The sequence below is a fragment of the Halichoeres trimaculatus genome, unplaced genomic scaffold, assembly GCF_033239565.1.
Source record: "Halichoeres trimaculatus isolate MK-OKI-2021-1 unplaced genomic scaffold, fHalTri1.1 fHalTri1_scaffold_11, whole genome shotgun sequence".
Classification (NCBI taxonomy): Eukaryota; Metazoa; Chordata; class Actinopteri; order Labriformes; family Labridae; genus Halichoeres; species Halichoeres trimaculatus.
In genome coordinates, this window is record NW_027437189.1 from 30,042,240 (window position 1) to 30,064,938 (window position 22,699).

The 22,699-nt window shown below is 40.7% G+C and overlaps 1 protein-coding gene across 2 annotated transcripts in view; it reads right to left on the minus strand.

Moving 5' to 3' along the window:
• The window catches only part of cpne9 (copine family member IX), a 141,623-nt gene that overhangs the window by 35,987 nt on the left and 82,937 nt on the right, over positions 1-22,699 (minus strand). For both annotated transcript variants that reach the window (XM_074681400.1, XM_074681399.1), the window contains 5 exons: positions 12,238-12,301; positions 8,874-8,977; positions 4,475-4,579; positions 697-738; positions 354-429 (listed from right to left, as the gene is read on the minus strand). In XM_074681400.1, the coding sequence (XP_074537501.1) occupies positions 354-429; positions 697-738; positions 4,475-4,579; positions 8,874-8,977; positions 12,238-12,301 (391 nt within the window). The remainder of the gene's footprint in view (positions 1-353; positions 430-696; positions 739-4,474; positions 4,580-8,873; positions 8,978-12,237; positions 12,302-22,699) is intronic.

The following is a 22,699-nucleotide window of genomic DNA, read 5'->3' on the forward strand; positions in this document are numbered from 1 at the left end:
CTCCATTTTCTACTACATGCTTTAAATCACCTCACCTGACACTTTCACAATTGTAGCCTTTTAAGGACTTTAAATAGCTCTGAAGAAAAAAATCAAACTTCTTGCTGATAGTTTCTTTTATGGTCAGACGTATCGAGATATCAATACTTGTTTTATTTTGATTCATAACCAGCCAAATGTGCCCACCAGGAGTTTCAGGAATCTACTTTAAAATATGAGAGGGTTTTGTCCGCCTCCAGAGAAACACCGAGCTGATGCTAAAATAACCAGAATCACCAAAAACAGTGTTACACAAGCTCCTCGTATGTCAAAAGCAGTGAGAAACAACAAACCACCCCCATGTCATGTCTCACCTCATACACGTTGAACTGGTTCTGCCCCCGAGACAGCTCTCTGTAGCTGGTGGTGAACTCACCAATGAAGTCATGGCTGCAGACAAACAGCACCCACACAGAGGGGAAGATACGAAGACAGGTTTTATAATCCCAGATAAAAAGTCATGTCTCTTTTTTGTTTCTTTCCACATCATTTAGTCTGTCTTTGTCTCCCTGTCAGGCATCAAGTATCTGTCTGATTTCTCTTGTTACGGCTTATTAAGAAGCTTTTTTTTTCAGATTTTCACCCACAAAAGTCCCATTTAGTATTCTTTTTATATTGTGGTGGGTTGAAAAACTCAACTAAAGTGGGAGATTTTACCTTCCATCTCGATCCCAGTCGTAGACGTCCACCTTCACAGTCCTGAAAGAGACAAGGACAGATTTTTTTCGTTTGATTTGCTTTCTACCGGAACGTCTCCTGCCAATATAACGAGACCCTCAAGTAGAAAAAAAAAACCTCCTTTGACTCCATCACTCGGGGAACAAAGCAATTACACATCCAGTGATACAATAGCACACCTCTGAAGAGGATTATATGCTCAGCAGGTACAGGTTGTTATTATGAACTCTGAATTACACGCTCCATCTATGCTCAGACGACTTTCCAGACACTGAATATCATTAACTTCACGAGGAGGAGAGAAATATGAACAAGAGCTTAGTTTCCGATGCAGTCCCATCCATTTCAGTCTGATAAAGTGTACTGTATTTGTTGTTGGGCTGTATGGAATGAATCTTCATTTGCTTTAAATGTCACAGGTTGGCTCATGAGAAGTCATTAGCATAGATAGTGGGGGGATTTGCAAGACCCAAGAGAGTTGCTGGTATTATTTCCTGTCTTTAACAGAAGTTTCCTCTTTTCTGTCTGCAGTGTGCAGAAGTTTGCCTCAACACCAGCAGTTATTTTTCACAAAATCTGGAGGTTTATTTTTTATTCTAGTGAATACTGATACCTGTTGGAGTAAGAGAGGATTGATAGTATCATTTTCTTTCTGTATGACCTTTGTCTGTAAGTGCAGCTTGCTCAAATGGAATTGCCATTTAAACAAACTACCAGCTAGCATGCCCACTTATTAATGCATATACAGACCTGATCAAAATCTCAAGACCAGTTGAAAAATTGCTAGAATTTACCTTTGGCACATTTGGATCTTAATAAAGCTTTAATTAGAGCTACAATAAACAAAAGCATGAAGGGGGAGTGTGACAAAAAGCACTTTGAAAAAGTAATTTATTGAAAAGAACAAGTAAACTGAAATAGGCTGTTTATCAGCTGATCAAAAGTTTAAGACCATTGCTCAAAAATGACAAAAAACTCTCCAAACCAGAACAAGAGTTTTTCTCAGTAGGACTCGGTAATGAGTAGCTCCACCGTTTCTGTTAATCACTTCAAAAATTTGTTTGGGCATGCTTGATGTGAGTGTTTCCAGGAAGCTTTTGGGAACATTGCTCCAGATGGTTTCATGAAGGACATCAACTGTCTGGAACTGACGGACATTTTTATAAACTTCCCTTGGCATTCATCCCCAAATGTTTTCTAATGGATTTAAACATGGGAACATGTGCGATGGTCCAAAGAGAGATGTTATTCTCCCTGAAGAAGTCCTTCATCAAGCCAGCATTGTGACCTGCAGCGTTGTCCTGTTGAAAAACCAGCTGTTACCACACAGACCAGGGCCCTCAGTCATGAAGGAGGCCCGCTGCAACATCTGCACGTAACCAGCCGCTGTTTGACCACCCTGCTCCACCTGAAGCTCCAGAGTTCACTGAATGAAAAAGCCCCAGATCATGATGGACCCCCTCCACTGTGCCGGGTAGAAAACATCTCAGGTGGGATCTCCTCGTCATGCCAGTAACGTTGAACCCATCTAGACGGTCAATGTGACATTTTTCTCATCTGAGAATCAAACTTTTTTCCACTTTTCAATGTCCCATGATGCTCTCTGGCAAAGTCAGGCAGTTTTGTGGCGTTGAAGGAGACAAAGTCTTTGAATTTGTTTTTTGTTTTCAAAACCCTTTTCCTGCAGATGCCGTCTGATGGTTATTGTGCTGCAGTCAGCACCAGTAAGGGCCTTAATTTGGGGCGTGGACCTCCCTGTGCCTCGACCGACAGCCAATCGGGTCCTCCGGCTCAGCGCAGGTGTAATTTTTTGGGTCTACCACTTGACTTTTTTGCACCATAATGCTCAGGATTTTTCAAAAAATGTAGAATGACTGTCTTAGTGCGCCCAACCTCGGCAGCAATGTCACGCTGTGAGAGGCCTTGCTTATGCAGCTCGACAGTCCGACCACGTTCAAGAAGAGACAGCCTCTTAGCTTTAGCCATCAGGAGAGCATGACTGTGTGAATGCCAGAAAATGAACATTTTGAGCAGATTTTGGCTTTAATAGCCTGTGGTCTTAAACGTTTGATCAGGTGATAAACAGCCTATTTATTTATTTATTCATTCATTTATTTATTTATTTATTTATTTTTAATTACAAGTTCCAAATGTTTTTTGTCGTAATCCCCCTTCTTGCTTTTGCACATTGTAGCTCTACTTAAAACCTCATTAATGTCCAAATGTGCAAAATGCATATTCTAGCAATTTTTCAACTGGTCTTAAGATTTTGATCAGGTCTGTATGATTAAACAGAAAGGAGGAAATGAGGTACATGACTCAAGTTCACAAACAAACAAAATATGTTTTTTTGATTTTCTCAAACCATTAAATTCCCAGTTTCATGCTAAAAATACCATTCATTCTAGGGAGTCTACAGGTTCAAGGTCAGGAAAAAAAAAGTAGTCACGTGCACAGATGTACGTGTGCACTGCTTGCAAATTTGTGTCCACACATTGTTATCTATATTCAAGGTCTGGTAAACTGCCTGTGCGTGCGCAGATTTGTATTTGGCTCCCCTTTTCTTGACCTTGCACCCAGGAAGCTCTTTATAACTCCCCAAGGCTCAGTAATCCATGTTGCATAGCTTTAATTTGCAGATTCAATGTATGTGATGATACAAGTCCTGCACTATGAATAACAAAGAGCTGTCCTGGCATTCTTTACTTTATGACCATCACCTTTGATTTAAATCTGTTTAATATTTTCAGTGGCAGTGTTCATACACACATTATATGTTTTTATGCATTTGTAAACGCAGAGAGAGGTTTTTCACTTCGACTTTACCAACACTGTTATCCCGTCTGATGCTGAGTAAAATTTCTGCAAGAACAGATTGATACTTAACTGGGAGTGATTATGCAGATGTGATGATGTTATCATTTATGCATTAAAAACAACTGCTCTATAATCTTATATGCTCACCAGTTTGTCTTTTTACACTCAGTATTGTAAATATATCCAGTTACAAGCATGCAAAAAACACAACCACAGCATCCTTTTATCGACACGTCCTGCTGCCTGAGGCTGCCTCCTCCTCCCTTTTCCCAGTGTGACTGAGGAATTTCACGCTGTGAGGCTGTATTTTCAGTATTAAATGCCTGGAAATGACTGCATTTTCAAACACATTGATTCTTTTATCTATGAAACATACATGTTATCTAGCAGAGAGATTGATGGTTCATGCACTGAATCCTCAAAAGTGCAGAAATGAATCTGTTGCTAAATTTTGTCCCAGAAAAATGCATCACATACTTTTTCTGGCTTTAAGCGCTTTCTAAAGAAAATCATAAAATATTACAAAGGTATTAAAAAGATTAATGGTTCCTATTAGTGCAGAAGCATCACTGTAAGCTGTTTACAAAGTAAATATGCTATAAGCCTCTTGGCTTAAATCCACCCGTGGTAAAAATGTCTCTAAGAGCCGTTTTACACTGAGTCAGTCTCAATAACACCAGTGCTGGTCCCTGGGACACCATGACCGACTGCTGGCATTATTCTGACCGCCCCAGCAACAGGTGATGTCATCCACAGGTCTGCGCTCTAACTGCTCCCCTGCCTCCGTTAATGAGACATTAGACCGTATAAAAGCAGCAGTGTGACTCCGCATAATCCACATCTGTGCACTTTCATACATCGTCCTGTAAATGTCATAATAAGGCTTTATGTGCTCCAGATTCACACAGATCAAAGGGAAGTGCTAAATGTTCTGTCTGACCTGTCATAGTCCCCGTTGCAGAGAGCTCTAACAGGGATGGTGAAGGGCTGCCACACCGGGTTCAGCGTGTTCTTGATCACCTCTGTTTTGTGGCAGATGGTGAACCTGGCGGCAAAAGAAGAACAGACGTGTGGCTAATAGAAGGACAGCACATTTTTATAGCTCACATTGTACCTGTGAATATTATCCCATATCACTTAGCAGCAGCTTCCTCTGCAATGCTACGAAATGCTTCACAGGTTCCGTGTCTTTCATTACATCTAAATGCCTTCATATAACTTGGAGGCACCCCAGAGCAGTACATCAAGTTTTATAGCTGCAAAAATCTCTTCTTGAGGTGGAGCGGTAAACAAGGTAATCATTTTAAAAGTCGAGGCAAGCCTCAGAGGGTGGTTCACACGGTTTGCAAACAAAAGAGTTCATTCTTCTTTACATTAAACATGCTGAAGAAATGAACACAATCCTTCAAACACATCCAGGCAGGCTGTAAAGCAACAATGTCTGCAATCTGTTTGTGATTTTCAGCAGCATCCCACTTCACACTCACAGGACGCCTGGTGAGAGCACAGCTGCTGCAGATATCCACTGAGCAGAGCTGAGGTGTCGACCATGGCTGCAGAACAGGCATATTTTACACTGTCTGAAATGTCTCCTAGCATCAGTTATCCACTGCAATCTGCTCCTTTTATAGTTTACAAAGAGTTAAATCTTGTGTAATCCCAATTCAGTCAGAAATTTTAAATCTTAGTGGTTTGAAACGTTAATTTTGGCAACAGATCACCTGACCCCGTCATTCCTAGGTTTGTGTTATGTGCAGAAATTAATGAGTGATGGGATCACTTTTTGCAGCCATTGTTTGCATGTGGCTGGAAGCTGGGAAAAGTGGTTGGAATGAAAGTTTAGATGCAGAACTTCTGAAAGGCAGCAGACTGGGAGGGTAAATTTGTCATGTGATCGTTAAAACAATGTATTCCATGTTTGAAATCTGTTGTGCCCAAGTTTTCTGCTGATGTTAATCCATTCAAATATCATGCAGAAAAAAACTGTTCCTCTGGCACTTGCGTAGCCATAGTGCCTCTACGGTTGCTTGCTTGCACCCCTGTTTGGTGTGACAGCATTTGCACTTTTCAGAGGTTCTAGTTTGGTGGTCCAGGAGGTTGGAATCATCCATCAGTCAGGGTCCAGGAGGCAGACACTTTCTCCACTTTTTGGGGCAGGCTTCAAACTTTCCTCTTTGATAAAGCTTATAGTTAAAGCTGGATCAGGTCTGGACCAGCTCTTGGCTCTGCTGCTTCAGGCTGAAACTGACAAACTGAACTCCTGTTTCCCTCTCTCCTCTGTCTGTCTGTCACCAACTTTAAATCTTAATGTCCCATTAAAGTTACTGATCACAGACCTGTCTAGGAGTCCCTGAGCTCTCGTCTTGTCTTGTCACCATCACTGCTACAATGTCCAAACTCTCTCTCTCTGTCTCTTTCTGCATCTCCCTCTATCTCCCTGTCTCTAACCCCATCAGGGTCTCAACAGACATCTGTCCAACATGAGTCTGGTTCTGCCCGAGGTTTGTGCATTTAAGTGTTCGATGAACTTTTTAAAATGCTTACATGACAAGCTTAAGATGTTTCTCCACACAGGAACGGGTAATATACAATTAACAATTGACTCTGGCAACACACTTTTTCCTCAATCAATCAATTAATTAATTAGTAGAAAGAAATAGATAAGCAACCAAACATAAAAGCAAACTCAGAAGAGCAGGATTCATAATAATTTCAGCTAATACATACATGTAAAGTATATGTATACATGCTCACTTGTAAAGTACTCATACCGTCATACATGCATACCTGCACACACGCACACATACCTAACCTGCTTCTACATACATCATATAAACATGTTCCTGAGGTATACAGTATTGACAAGAAGAGACAACAAGACAATTAAACCAGAATCCTGGTGGGGGTCATTATCTACCATTACGTAATCCTAAAACCTGTCCCAAGGGACCCCCTCCCCTTTGTCATGACTTAGGCCCTGTTTACACAACAAGATTTCATCATCTGGTGTATTGGTGAATGCTAAGCGCAGAAGTGGAACAACAGACGAACATTTTGTTGAAAGACAGTCAGCAGATTCAGCAGATTGAGCAACACAAGCACAACATGGTAGTCCACGATGATCGTAACAATGTTACTGTTGTACCGTTGAATGCGTTCTGTGAAACCAGTGTTTCCACTGAAAACATTGGCTTACTGTTTACATAACAAAAATGGCGGCAGCATTTCAGAAAAATTACACTCTGGAGGCTGTTATCAGAAGTTTGTGTTTTAGGTTGGCTAAAACACCATTTCTGTGTAAACGCTAGGCCAATAATACTTTTGTGTCTCACCCTAAAACTGTTGTCGTGCAAACAGCCCCTTAAAGTGATACTCCGGTATGGAACAAGTTGGGTCCTATCACAAGGTTTAGGGCAGAAATTACCCCTACAGCGGTGTTTTTGTGCAGCAGAAGCCCAGGGCGCACACACCAAACACCCCCTCCCTGCTCCTCTGCCGGTTTCCTCTGCACTCAGACAGGGCCACATTTTACTTGACCAAAAACACAAATAAACTGCCTCCCACCAAAAAAAATCTGCTATCGGTCTGCATTCACACTTTATTTCGAGAATTTTCAGCGCGTTATTTTCACACAAAAACACCGCTAAATAAGGCTCAAGTTCTCATCGTTTCGTAAAACAGCGCTACCTCCGCTGCAGAGCCACAGCTGGCTACGAAGCGCTCGCCGCTTAGTGTATCAGTCCGTGTTTGCGGCGTGCCAGATATAAACAAACACAGGTAGTCTGCCAGGATGAAGAGACACGATGAGAACTAGAGCCTTATTTAGTGGTGTTTTTGTATGAAAGTAACGCGCTGAAAAGTCTCTAAATAAAGCGTGAATGCAGACTGATATCAGAGTTTTTGGTGGGAGTCCGTTTATTTGTGTTTTGGGTCAAGTAAAAAATGGCCCCGTCTGAGTGCAGAGGAAACCAGCAGACGAGCAGGGAGGGGGTGTTTGGTGCGAGCGCTCTGGGCTTCTGCTGCACAAAATCACTGCTGTAGGGGTAATTTCTGCCCTAAACCTTGTGATAGGACCCAACTTGTTCCATCCCAGAGTATCACTTTAATCTACTTAGTATACATTTATATGATGTAGTTTCAGTCACTGTACGGACCCATTCTTTCACCCCCAGGGTTCTGCCTGAGGTTTCTGTCTGCTCAAGGATGTTTTTTTTTTGAGCACCTTAACTTATCCAGTGCTGCATTGGTACACTCAAGGTAGGTTAAGGTGAGATTAGACTCCTCAACTTGTCCTGATGTTGGGTCACTGTTAATAACACAACATTTGAAGGTCAGGATCTCCTTATAAATTGTTCTTATATAACATTTGTAGTGATTTGGTGCTATATAAATGACAATAAACTAATTTGGTGTCAACCTGAGAAAGTCCACCCAGTTCATATTCTAACAGATACTTCTGCTCCCACACAGAGCTCCAGCATCCTTTTTGTGATGCAGCTGTCTGATATGCTGCACCTGTATGCTTAGCTCATAGGTGGTTTCTCAAACCCAGAGTATTTCATTGATGATTTAACTCCAGATACCAAGCCAGCAAACCACAACTAATTACTGCAACAGTATACGTCAATCTTCAACAACATTCAGTCGTAGTCCTGAGAAATAGGGCTGAATCTTAGACCTACTGACTCATTCTACCCCTGAGGACAAAGAGGAGAAGAGTCAGATTAAAGGCTTAAGTGTTCCCTGAACAGATGAGTTTTCAGACATCTCTTAAAGTAGAAAGGGACTCTGTGGATCTTATAGAGTTAGGTAATTTCTTCCACCATTTGGGAACAACAGAGGAGAAGAGTCTGGCTAGTGATTTGGAGCCACGCTGGGCTGGGAGCTCCAGCCGTCTTCCACAAGCAGAGGGTAGTAGGCCAGAAGGAGTGTAGACCTGGATGAGGGGCCCCAGGTAGGCAGGAGCTGTTCTTATCAATGTTTTGTAAGCCAGATGAAGAGCTTTGAATTTGATTGGATCTGCTACTGGAAGCCAGTGAAGAGAGATCAACAGCTGGGTGACGTGCGAAATTGGGCTGGTTAAAGACCAGACGTGCATCTGAAAGTTATCTAAGGTGAAATGTGACATTGAAAAAGGCAGCACTGTCATCACTGTCCATCACACACACAGAAGTCAGACACTGCAGAAGCTTAAAACTAACATTTGTTGTGATTTGGTGCTAACTGGTGCTGATTTACCTAATACTGATATTCTCTGGTTTGTTTATATTCTGGGTGAACCAGTCAAACTGTCAAACATTAAAGATACATGTGAACATTGAAGTCCAGCTCTGACTCACGTTCCATCTTCATTACTCCGATAGAAAACCAGGAAGGGATCCGATTTGCCGAAAAAGTCCTTCTTGTCCAGCTTGTTGGCACACAGCTGCATGGTGGCAATATCCTGAGAGACAGGATGGAAAGTTTGAGCTGCACATCAACACAAACATCCTGATGCAACCTCATGTCTGTGTCAGTAACTTGTTTTGAGGACTGGAGGCCCATGTTTCTGCAGAGCAGCAATCTTTTCACTGGGACTCCTTTCAACAGTAATTGCTGGAAAATTCTGATGCAAATGTGGATCAGAAACTCCAGTTTGGAATGACTTAATGAGAGATGCATTCATTGATTACACTGATTGCAATCCTGCATTTCATTTGAATTACATACTTTACAAGTGGGGAAAAGTGATCTCATTATGTGTGGGGAGGAAGAGGGAAAGGCCTCATACATATGAATGAACTGTTGCTGCATTTAATGATGTGATTCCTGCTCCTGTGTTGACATGCCTGGATGGATTAATGGACGGATGGATAGATAGACAAATTGCCAGTAATGAGGCGTTTTAGTCATCACCTTTAGGAGGAAGGAATCATGGGAATCCTAATCCCCTTATTGATGGATGGAGGCTGTCAGCCCACACACACACCCACACCCACACACACGTATCAAAATATCTGAAGAGCATTTTGTCGGGAGCAAAACCTCCCAGAGTAACGATGGTAAACACAGCAGCGATAAGCCTGCTCACTTTTTGGTCTCTGGAGCCGACACACTCACACTACACACACGCGTAGGAAGTTCTGTTGTAACCTGACTGCTTTGGTGGTGTTAATATAGCACTGTGGCAGGGGAACGACAATAGTGGAGGGGAAAATAATCTAGATCATGGCAGGAAAACACGTCTTGACAGTTAATTTTAAACACATTTAAAGATCCACCGAGAGGTCTAGGAAATGTCACTCCAAGAGAGGAAGCACAAACTTTCTTTAAATGTTAATCAATATCTAAAAACATCTGAGACAGCTGTTCACACGGTTAGAAGTTTCAGTTTAAATGAAAAAGACACAAAGATAATTTCTTTGACCGTTTTTATCCCAAGTATTGTCGCCGTTGTAGGCAAACTGTGATCTGCAGGGGGACCCACTTCCGCAGCATTAAGTGTTTCATAGATTAAGGCATTAATCAGGAAATTTACAGGCTGCTTCAGACCTGAGTGCAGCCTTTGACACCACAGACCACAGACCATTCTCTTTTAGACAGATTGAGGCACAAGGAAGTAGGTTCATGGTACAGCTCACAGTGGTACAGTTTTCTAATGTGAAGTGTGGTGTACCTCAGGGATTGGTTTAGGGTACACTTTTATTACTGGTAACCCTGCCGCCCATCATAAAGCTACATTTCATTTCTATACAGATGATACACATTTGTATATGCATATATATGTATATATTTGGGACCATGGATGGGTACCTTTCATATTTAAAACAATACAGTACAGATGACCGGTACCTGGCATAGGGATGGGTACTGAATGAAGTACTTTTATAGGTATTGTCCGAATTCAGTGAAAACTACCAGTTACCGATTCACGTAAAATTGAAAGGTACCTGAATGCATCCTTGTGACTGCGAGGAAGTGGAAAAGTAGGTGATTTCCCATGCGAGACATGAACACAGCATTACAAGGTTACATATTAAATACATATGTTGAATTAAAAACCTTTAAGATATATTCTGAAAAAAAGGACTTTTTTAACCACGTCAACACAAAAAAGTATCAAAAGTTGGTACCATTGAGTACCAGTACCGATTGCCAAGTACCGAGCATAGGTACTGTATCGTTTCTAATGTAAAAGGTACCCATCCCTAAGCTGGCAATTTGTATCGGTACTTAACAGTACCAATTTAAGGTACTTTTTTGTGTTTATGTGGTAAAAAAAAAAAAAAAAAAATAGTTTAATTATAAAATCTCATATTTTTTCAATTCAACAGATTTGTTCTTCAGTATATAACCTTGCAATGCTGTGTTCATGTCAAGCATGTAAAATTGCCTACTCTTCTTCTCCCTCACAGTCACAAGGATGTGTTTAGGTGCCTAAACATGGTACCATTTGATTTTACGTGAATTTGTACCAGGTACTTTTGACAGAACTGGGTTGCTACCCATAAAAGTACCTCATTTGGTACCCATCCTTATTGAGGACTGGTTTTAGGGTTTAAAGCTGGTCATAGCCTTTCTCCTAACAACATAACAGACCTGTTTGTGCCGCATGAGCCAACAAGCACTTTGAGATCCTCTGGCTGTTCTGTTCATTAAAATTACTGGAGTAAAATCAAAAGGAAAAACAATGTTTGCAATGAGGGGATCCAAAAATCTGCTCTGCTCGAACAATCCAGGTCCACTGAGTCAGCACTTGGCTTATAAGTCTTATCTCAAGACATACTTTAATTCACAAGCCTTACCTGATTTAAATCAAATTTTAATTTTTAATTAAGTTTAATTTAATTTCCTCTGTTGTGAGGACTTTAGTTTCTTTGAGGGTTCTCTAACAAGTGGGGAAAAAAAGGGAGCTGCAAATTTTAAGACACAGCAAACAAAGTGGCAAAAATCCTGCATGCCATTCAACTTGCATACATTTGCATATAATTAAAAAAACTTTTGCAAGTTGGACAGTTTGCAGGGTTTTGCAAACATTTTACATTGTCTCTCAAAGTGTTTGTTATTTATTCATGACTTAGCTTTTACTTTATAATTTGCATGTTTTATTTTGATTTCCTTATAAGCCCTGCAAACTGCTTACATGTAAAGTTAATCTTTATGTTATTATTTTCAGCAGCAGCTCACAAGGCAACAACAAAACACAACATCTGCACTAAAGCCCCGAAAAATCTAGCAAAATGTGCTAAAAGATGTAATTCTCATGAAGCTAATGTGACTCTGAAAGTTCAGAGTGTCATTAGACATTCACTATAATCAAGTAAATGAAATGTGTGAGTGAAGAAAAGTGAGGCTCATTTCCTGGGGGCAGAATTTCATGAGACCAAAATAATCTCAAAATCAAATGAATAATACTTTTCTTATCTTGTTTCTGAAACTTTGCTCCAAAACTTTGGCTTTTGGGGCATTTTTGTGTTTGGATGTAATTCTTTTCTTTTCTTTTCTTTTTTCTTGTATGAGAATAGTAAATGACTGCAATTTATTACAATATGGTATCAGCAGTGAAATCTGACAAAATAACAATATTCCAGCAAAACTATATATTTGTGCATGTCAGACAGTGTGTGTGTGTGTGTGTGTGTGTGTGTGTGTGTGTGTGTGTGTGTGTGTGTGTGTGTGTGTGTGTGTGTGTGTGTGTGTGTGTGTGTGTGTGTGTGTACTGACCCTGCAGTTGCTGAGCTCCTCTGCAGTAAAGATAATGACTCCACACTTCTTTCCTGGAATCCCACTGAGAGAGAGAGAGAGAGAAAGAGGGACATTGAGAAAATGGATTATATAAATAACACAATTCTGAGGGAGATGTCATTTAAAGCTATACGCTGGTTTCTGTGGGAGCTGACAGCTCATGCTGTATAGAAACTGTCATGTTCAGAGGAATTTTCAGTCCTCCACAAAGTTGAGTAACTCTTTTAATGATTTTGCAGCAAACGCAGTGAGAGTTGGGCCCAGTTTTCATTAGAGAGCTCTTAAAGAGAGGACCAGACAGGACGAGCTCAAACTTTAGCAGATGTCTGCCCAGGATGTATCCAGGAAAGTAGGAGATGCTCAAGTTAGCCACGTGGATTGTTGATAATGTAATTGTTTGCTAACTGCTAGCTAACACAGGTGGTCTGAGGAGTCTGATTAACTTAAACTCTGATTAATATCAGTGGGGTTTCAGGTATTTATGAGTTGATCAGACACCTGCAGTGATCATCCACAGCAGAAACAATGTGCATCGTGATTAATTCTCACATCCTGGGGAAAACTCTTGTGACAGATTCTGGATTTTATGTTCAAATGAAAATGTAAAAAAAAACAGGACACAAAAAGAGACACTCCTACAGCAACTTATCAAAGTTATTTCTAACACACCTGTGATTTTATTATTTAGACCAGTGGTCTGCAATCTTTACTTTCATTGGCTACTCTGTCTCAGCTTGAATTCAAGTCATCCAGGAGCCACAAAATCTGTTTTATTGTCACAGTAACGACTAAAAAGTGTATAAAATTCTATACATAGTAAAAGTCTAGTGAATAATTATCTAAATAAGAAGTTTTTTTTGTGTGAGACTGTCATGTGATGTCTATTTTTTTTTTTCATTTTTAATAAATTTGCAAATATTTTTAAAAAATTAAAAAAAATGGTTATGTCATGAATTTTATGAATTTGCATTATTGATTAGATTTCAATTAGATGCAAAGTTTTTCAAAAAACTTGAAAATTCAAAAATGTGTAAAATTGCGAAAAAAGAAACCAAAAAATGTGCAAAATTCCAAATCTTATGAAATTTGGAGAAAAAAAAATCAAAAATTTGCTCAATGTTCAAAAAATGTAAAATTTTACTATTCTTTTTTAATGGAATTTGAATAATTTGAAAAAAATGCAGAATTGTTAAGAACTCAAAATTTGCAAAATTTTTTGTCTCAATTTAAAAAAAAAAAAAAAAGAAAATTTTCAAAAATCTGAAATTTGAAAGCTTTAATACAAGTTATGATCGGGATCACTCAAAAAATTATTAATAATAATAATAATAATAATAATAATAATAATAATAACACATTATTTTGTTTAGTTTACATGTCTTTAATCATTAATACCCTCTGTAAGAAAAACAAAAATTCTTTATTTCAATTATATTTTTCTGAAGCTACTGGAGCCACTGCAAAGGAGTCAAAGAGCCGCATGAGGCTCCAGAGCCACAGGTTGAGGACCCTTGATTTAGACAAAGTTGGATTTGTGCTGCAAATACTTCTGCAGTACTGTGTCCCCTACATCCCAAAGAGAAGTACAAAGGACGTCCTTTCAGCATTACTTTTTGACATCTAACTTTGGTCTCCTGAAGGTGCAGACTGTTCCTACAGATGACATCTTTTCACAATGTCTAATGAACATCCATTGATGATGTCCACAGTGGCTTGGTATAAGAGCTACCCACTGTGCTGTGCAAAGAGACATCCAAAGGGTGTCCTTTTCATGTCAAATTTAATCTCACTTAGCAGATGCTTTTTGTCCCAAAAAAATCTTTGTCCAGGGCCAGGACTTGAACTGGCATTACTTCAGTGACACAGCCAAGCTCCCATGGACTGAGCTTCTGTCACAACCATTTTAGACATTGCTATTTTTCGATAGTATTTTCTAGTTACTCTTCTAGTTCATTTTCCTATAGCTTCATCTGATTTTCTCAGCAGCAGATGGTAACTGTAGACACAAACAAAGGCGTTAAACATTTCCACTTCAAACTTGCTGCTGAGCCAAACAAAGCTACAGGAAAATGAACTGGTACAAGTTAACAAATCACGGTTTTCAAACAAAATATTGCTCTTATTCAAAACCAGTGTTTAAAATAAGACATCTAAAACTGAAACTGAAAGCATGCCCTTTTAACATCTCTTTAGGCAGTGTGGAGGTACTCTGGATGTCATGAATGGGCTTTGGAAAAAGACGTTGTCTTGAGTAGCAGTCTGCATCTTGAGGAGACTAAAATTAGAAATCCAAAAATTACGCTGAAAAGACATCCTTTGAACGTCTCTTTTGTGTCTTGGACTCACTCACTCCTGCATAGGTGTCCACTTGACATCCAAAAGCCCACGTTCAAAAATTTAACTACTTACTGACGTCCAAGTAGAGAGAGAGGTTACACATCCAAACAGCTGACCTAATTTGAACAATGTGAAGATGTCCAGAATTGGTTTTTGACTGACATACGTGTTATAAATTTGATCTGCATGGCCGTTAGTCATCTAATGTTTAGTGGGATGTTTATGAAAGTGGTCCAGCTCATAAAATCCATACAGTAACCAGTGGCGTGGCGTGGAGATTTTTTTTGAGGAAGCCAAGTGAGACAAAGCCTGTTATCTGTATATTTTTTTATGGAGTGTGGTACATAAAAGGCTATGTTGCAGTTTGTATAGCTATTTCATGTAACGGACCTGTTAGAGTGCCCAGAGAGCGCTCGTTTTACTTACTTTGAACACTGACACACACCCTTTAGCTCTCCCACCCTCACTCACTCAGTCACAGACGTACATTGTCCTCTTGACTTAGCTTAAATATCTCATTAATTTACTCAACCGCCCACTTAAACACACAACCGGCCGCTTCATGCACACTGCTAATGTGCTAACCTCCCTGATTTCATTCAGTGGCTTGATGATGACAATACTGTGATCTGATTGGTTTGAGGCCAAAGACGGGGTGGCTTCCCTTGGCACAGTCTTGGTCAATCACAGATGAGCAGTGTCATGACCACGGCCTCATGTGATTGGTTAATCAGTCTTGTTTTTTTTCACCAAGGGATGCCAACTCTGCTTGGCTTCCTCGCGGACAACAGCGTGCAGTATCGTATTTTCACCACGCATTCGCCACAGAACATTTACGAGGGCGCTGTTTTACACATTGTAAAATGCTCAATAACTAGAGGAGAGGAATAAGGAAGAGATGACAGTGACAAAACACAGAAGAAGTATCAAAACTGTTAAAAAGGAGTATTTTCATTAAATCACAGCTACAGTCTAAAAAAAGAGAGGAAGCATGGCTTCCCTTGGCCTCCGTGAGAAAACGCCACTGATAGTAACAATCATGTACTCCCTAGGACTCTTATAATGGCATTTAACAAGAGGTGAATGACACAATCAAGCATTTAAATCTACTGATTTGCTTTATGGAGTTTGAGTTGCTTGTTTAAAAAGGAAAAAAACCTGTTTTAACAAAATGTGTGAACAGATAAAAGATGATGGTCGTCAAAAGAATCTCAGAGGAAGTACTTGATTCAAACTTTTTAATACTCTGACTTCTTAATGTGGTTGTAAATTCAGTGAACGAGTCCTTCCAACAGACCATCAGTCTTCTTTGTTAAAAATGTTTTCAAGACTGAAGTCTGTACAGGTGCTTTTTTTCCTCCCTGTTTCGTTACTCATTTAAATTTTAATTAAATCCCAAGTTGTGTGGACTAAGCTGACTGTGGTGAATGAAAAGCTCACTGAGCCATCCCAAGAGAAGACACAACTGAACAAAAGCATGTTTTACTTCTAGAGATGAATTCGAGAAAGAGAAAAGAAGAGGAAGCTGGGATTGAGAGGAGGAAAATGAGGTGTAACTTTGTGACTTACAGGGCGACAAAGGGGCGAAGCTTGGCTTTGTAATACTTGACTGAATCAGAGGATGAGGTTAGAAGAGAGGGAGGAAGAGGACGAGGAAGAAATGACTCATGAGAACTGAAAAGGAGTGAGGAAGCATATGTGTGAGGGGAGACAGAAAAATAAGATTCATACAGAAGGTGCTGGGACTTTATAAGTTTCATCTTCTAGGTTCCTATCCAAAAATAAATCCCTTTGCAATGCCTCAATAACTGTAAAACTCTGCAGTCAGTAAAACTATCCTTTCTGTTATTCCCACATCAGTTTAAACTCTATACACAGCCTTAAAACCCCTGAAAGTATCACATTCAAAGCTCTGCATTGTTGAGAAAGTGACCAAACCTTTTGAGCCCTGACTCCAGTAACATGAAAATGACAGCTCCGGTTACCTCAGTGACTCACCGGTTTTGTTACCAGGCATGTTGAAGCACTTGTACCAGCACTGAAGCACAGATCAAAAGCAGTTTAGAGTAACAACACTCCTTTTCATTTTTTAAGAGACACTTTTATATCATCTGCTAATTGTTTGTGCCACTGAACTCGCTGCACATCATCAGCATGAAACATTTCTCTTTGGTGGATCCGCCTGTCATCAGTCTGAAACTAAAGAACAGAGAAAGAAGTGAAACGATTTGTCCTTTTGAAAAGTATATTAAGAAACATTCATTGTTTTCTCGGCTGACAGCTCCACTGACAGCTGAGTCAAATTGTTTGGCACTGTCACAATGAGTCTGGCTCTTGATCTGCAGACTCTTTCTGATTCCTCTTCATAACTCGCAGCACACAAAATGAAATTATTAATCTCAGAGGTACTAAATACAACCATCAATTTATATTAAAAGTTTAGGAGCTCAGTTAAAAAAAATCTTTTGCACCAAAACGGTGGAACCATCTACTCAAGGCAATAAGAAACACTGAGTGATTTCCAGCCTGTCACAGTAGACCTTTGACACATCATAAAGACAGGGCTGTTCCTGTCACAGCTCCTCAAACTTTAGTCCGTCTCAGAGCTCCATAACTCAGCACAAACTCCTCCATACTTCTCTTCAACATTTTGTTTGTCAGGACTTGTGTCTAGTCAGTCTCTCTGACAGAACAAAAGATTAAACAAGCAGGGCTTTTTTTCCACAAGGTTGTGAGGCGATAGTGAAATTATACATACTGAACAGGTACTTTCATAGGTACTGGCCAAACCTCATCTATACCAATTCTCGTTGGATCAAATTGTACTGTGTCTAGGTACCTAAACACATCCTTGTGACTCTGAGGAAGTGGAAGAGTAGGTGATTTTCTATTAACATGAACACAGCATTGAAAGTTTATATATTGAGAATTAAATAAGTTATATTGAAAAACTTTAATATTCTATTGTTATTTGCAGCATCATCAACAATGTTAAGAGCACAGAAATTATGGGATACTATTAAAATTGGGTGATGTTGTTGCTATACCTCAACAGTCATTACGTTTATATGCAACAGATTGTTAACTCATGATTTTGTTTCGTTTCAATCTTCTTAGTCATCAAAACCCTCTGTAAGAAAAATATAAAATAATTCATTTCAATAATATTTTTTCTAAAGCTACAAGGAGCCACTGCAAAGGAGTCAAAGGGCCACATGAGGCTCCAGAGCCACAGGTTGAAGACCCTTGATTTAGACAAAGGATTTGTGCTGTATATAGTCCCACTGTTTGCAGTAATGCGCCACCTACATCCCAAAGAGAACTACAAAGGACGTCCTTTCAGCGTCACCTATAGACGTCTAACTTTGGTCCCCTGAAGGTGCTGACTGTTCCTCCGGAGGACGTCTTTTAACAATGTCTAATGAACATCCATTGATGATGTCCACAGCTGTACAGAGACACATTTAAAGGGCGTCCTTTCTATGTCAAATTAATCTAATTAATCTAATTAAACAATTTCACTTAGCAGATGATTTTTGTCCAAAATAATCTTTGTCTATACCAGGACTTGAACTGGCATCTCTTCAGTTACACAGCCAAGCTCCCATGGACTGAGCTTCTGCCACAACCATTTCAGGCATTACTTTTCGTTCATATTTCTAGTAGATAATAGATAGTTATTACCACATAAACACACCCAAAAGTAGCAAAAACTGGTACTGCTGAGTATGGATAATTTTTACCTGGTACTGGGTATCTGTACCCTTGGTATGTTTGTGGTTTTCAGGTGTTTCTACCTCCTCCCTTCTGCTTGGGCTTCAGATCTTTTAGTGGAGGGTCCTGCTTTGTGTTTGAACTTTTGTATTTGCTCTTGACCTTCCATGTAAGTTTCAAGATGCACCATTTTAACTTTGACTGCTGTTTCCCCTGAAAAAAAAATGGTTTGGGCTGCTGCTTTTCAGCCACCATATGACACCTTATTTCTGTCAGAAAATGCTAGAAGCATTGTAAAAGCATGTACCTGCCTGACCTTAGCATCAGTTTACCCAGAGTAAAGGCTTTTGCACACTGACTCTGTTATTTTTAGATGCATTTGGATGTGTTATTTAAAAAAAAAAGGCACACAAAGACACTTTACACACTGAATCCAATGCACTCATTTTTCCGCCGTGCGCTGCCAATTTTGACAATTTGGTAGACCGTCTGCGCAGAGATGGGTGTGACTGCACACCAGGGGGAGGTGTCGGCAGATTCATGTTGGCGCAGTGACAATTTTGTGACAAAAAAGTGCGCTGAAAGCTCGCCAGCTCCAACCTGGTCTATCCTCGGCGCAAGGCAACATCTGATACTGAGTAAATATCTGGTTCTTTCATTTAATTTAATCCAAAGAAAAGAGGGAGAGAAAAGACGAAGAAAAAATAGACAAAATAAATGTATGTCACTCAGGATTTACCTGTGATTTCCCATATTTCTCTGTTTTAGTCTTTATTTTTAACGTGATCTAAAAAGATGGAGTACATTATTGTAAGGAGGATGAGGTGGAGACACTGGGAGAGTATACAGTAAATCACCAAAGGCTCTGCTATTTGGCGCTGACAAACCAGGAGTGCAGGTGGATCAAAAGTATTCTGAATGGATAAGCCAGCTGTGTAACTGCCTCTCAATTTTTTTACTCCGAACAAAGACAAAGGAACAGATTAAATCTGTCCCGGGAGCTGGCCCACAAGATGACGCGCGTCGTGTCCTCCGATGCGCCCCGCTGTCGATTGACCTGCTGCAGGGACAGCGGCTCTGACCGTCTCCGCTACCAGCACTGTTTCCGCGGTGCTGGAGATCAGTCAGACCAATCAGATGCTGCGCCTCGGCCGCAGGGCATTTAAAGGCGAGGAGAGGCGCTCATTTGATTGGTGAAAACAGCGCTCAGCTGTGTTAAACCCACTCACAGCTTTTCTCCTCCCTCTCTGCCATTTGCGCGGAGGGAGGCGTGGACGCGCAGCTTTGCGCTCATCTGCGCCTGGACTGCGCCTCTCTTGGCAATGCAGGAAACTTGCAAAGTGCTCCGGTCACGCCCTATGCGCACGGCGAAGGCCGGCGCAGGGCAGGTGCGCCTGCGCCTGCGCCTGCACCTGCGCCTGGTCTACAAAATTAGAGCCCTCAGTGTGCAAAGACCTTTAAACTTATTTACTATTTCCAATATAGCCACCTCCAACATTGCGCTTGAAAACATTTGTCCAGAAATCAAAAGTTCATGTCCCATGTTTCAAACACCATCACGTTAGCTACTGTTTTGAAAAAATATTCAGCATAATTAGAGACACACTTCAAAGATAAAGGCTGAGCCGTGCAACCTAAATTCAGGGTTAACAGTCTATTTTGATTGCAACCTGCAGCTTCTCTTTCATGTCATGTCAAATCAAATCAAATCAAGTTTATTTATAAAGCACTTTTCATACAATAAAAGAAATGCAGCACAAAGTGCTATACATGTTAAAAACAGTCCCCGCCACCCATTCAAACTCCAACCCAAAGCACTTGCTGTTCTTTTTCCAGTGAATCCATCACAACCATTTTTCCGTCTTTTCTTGGAGTCATTTTCACCTGCCACCTTGAGCCAGACTTGTGTCCACATCCAGGTTTTAGGAAACAGAAAGCCTGAGGCGAAGCCAGCAGGCAGAGCTGATGTTCACTGACCCTGAATATTTCTGTGTCCCGGTTCAGTGACACAACAAAAGCAGACTGCATAATAACAAGCCTCTCGAAGCACCACTGACTTATTTAGCTTTGATAGTGAAATAAGAGAGAAAGAGTGTGACATCTGACAGAGGGAGAGAGGGAAGAGAAGAAGGAGTGAGCGTGTCAGGAATATTGATTTCACTGCAAAGAGGGAATAAAAATGATGAAAACAAAGTACAATCTAAAGATAGAGTCTGTTAGGCACTCTCGCCTCGTCTCAGAGTTTCACAGCCCTCTTCCATGACGTATTTTCAGAGCCGATGGATTCTCGCTCATGCTGCCCACCAGCTGTAGCCAGCAGCTACAATGAGAGAATTATTTATGACTTTATCCACACACAGCGTCCAGCCCGCCAGAGCAGGAGACCAGGAATCTGGAGAATCTGTCCGAGCCTTTCCCGCTTACTGACTACAGGATGGTAATGAAATACTGCTCCTCAACTTGAAGTATTTAGCCCCCGATGCATTCCACACCACAGGGACTTGTTAGCGCTCGCTTTTCAAAATGTGCTGGCATCTTATAATTGAAGCTTAAAGCAATTTAAAGAAAACTTGCCTGTGTGTATTGACTTTTGAGTTTTTGCAACCACAATACCCTCTCGAAAACACCAACCGAGCCAGGCAGCTGTGAGCTATTTCGTAAGCTGTAAACAGCTCGTGGGAAACACAACAAGGCTAAGCCGCCATCTGCTATAATGAAGTGACGTGACGAGCAGCCTCTCCACAGAACTCTGGTAAACCTCGGGATCATAGCTGTCATTTGGAAAGTTCACGGAGAGCCAGACAAGAGCATTTCTCTGGAAATCTGCCCAATAGTTACTCTGACTCACACGCTATCAAAGACTGGAGCCTAAGCAGGCAGCTTTTAGATTCTGATCAAACAATGGAGGATGTGATCTCACTAATTGGCTCTGTTCTGTCAGGACTGTTTGGACCCTTACCTGAACAAGAGGGACCCAAACAATCATAGACAGGTGCTCTTAATCCTATTGGTTTGGAGTTATGCCATGCTGTCCCTTGAGTCTAAAACTCAGAAACTATAATTTTTATGATGACTTCATATACTTTCCTCTGAGACTTCTGACTTTCATTCAACTGCATTTCTCTGAATGCTCTCCTAACTCCTGATGATCAATTTTCTTTTCCTCTCCAAAGTCCCTAAGAATAGACTGTGTTTCTGTAGTTCTATGTGAGGTTTACTGAACACGCCACGCCTTTTTTTAACAGAACCCACCTCAAGAACACGTCAATCTGAAAAGGAGGGTCGACCTGGACAGGAAGTCAGGTGCACAAACAGTTCAACACAATTTCAAATAAAACACAATACGCAAACTAACCACCATTTGTTAGATCATAAAGATAAGAAATACCAAATGACTGCAGACATGATTGTTAAGGGCTAAAAAAACAACACAAATCCATGATCCATGTTGACCATAGAAAGACAAACAGCTGAGAACTTTGTCAGAAGGTAACAGCACAGAATGGAAGAAGAGATCTGTAAGATTTGAAACACTTTTAAAGAATTTTGCAGCATCATCAACAATGGTTAGGAGCACAGAAATCATGGGATACTGTTAAAGTTGGGTGATGTTGTTGCTCTAACTCAACAGTCAGTATGTTTACATGCAACTTCAGACTGTAAGCTTAGTCAGTTCAAGATCGGACTATTGAAATGCATAGCTGCGTTTCCACCAAGCAGACCGGTTAGGTTCGTCTCAATACGGCGTGCTTTTTGTGGCATTTCCACTGACTTATCCCGGGACAGATCCCCAAATAACCGAGACGAGCCGTCCCACTTTTTGGGACCCTTTCATATGGGTGCCAGACTGAACCGATCCTCTCTCGGAAGGTGGAACTACAACACTGCAGACCGTTGATTGGTAGTAGAATCGTCACCATGTGACAGTGGCTGCATTTCTCCTGGTGGCACACAGTTTTCTGTGAAACAAAGCTTGATTGCACTTTGTATCAAAGAGCTACATGCCAATCACCAAGAGGAGAAAATGCTGCATGTCTTCCATCTATGTTCTTTGTTTACTGTGTCGCGTTTTTCTTCTTTGTTGGATTTTTTAACGGGGTAAACTGTGTCGCGCTGCTATGGCGTCACGCTATTATTTAACACCTGCTGCATCCGACTTACACGCCGCCTACCACGAGAGGGCACAGTTTTGCTGTGGAAACGCAAACGGGATCAGGCTTAACTGTGCCAAACCGTGCCAAACCGTACTGAACCAAATCAGACTGCTTGGTGGAAACATGGCTCATGTGAACAGCTTAGTCAGACCCAGATCAGACTAAGCATAGCTTGATTAATATCAGACTATGGTTGGATTCAGAGGACTTGGAATGCCGTAGGGTTGCTGTGCTCA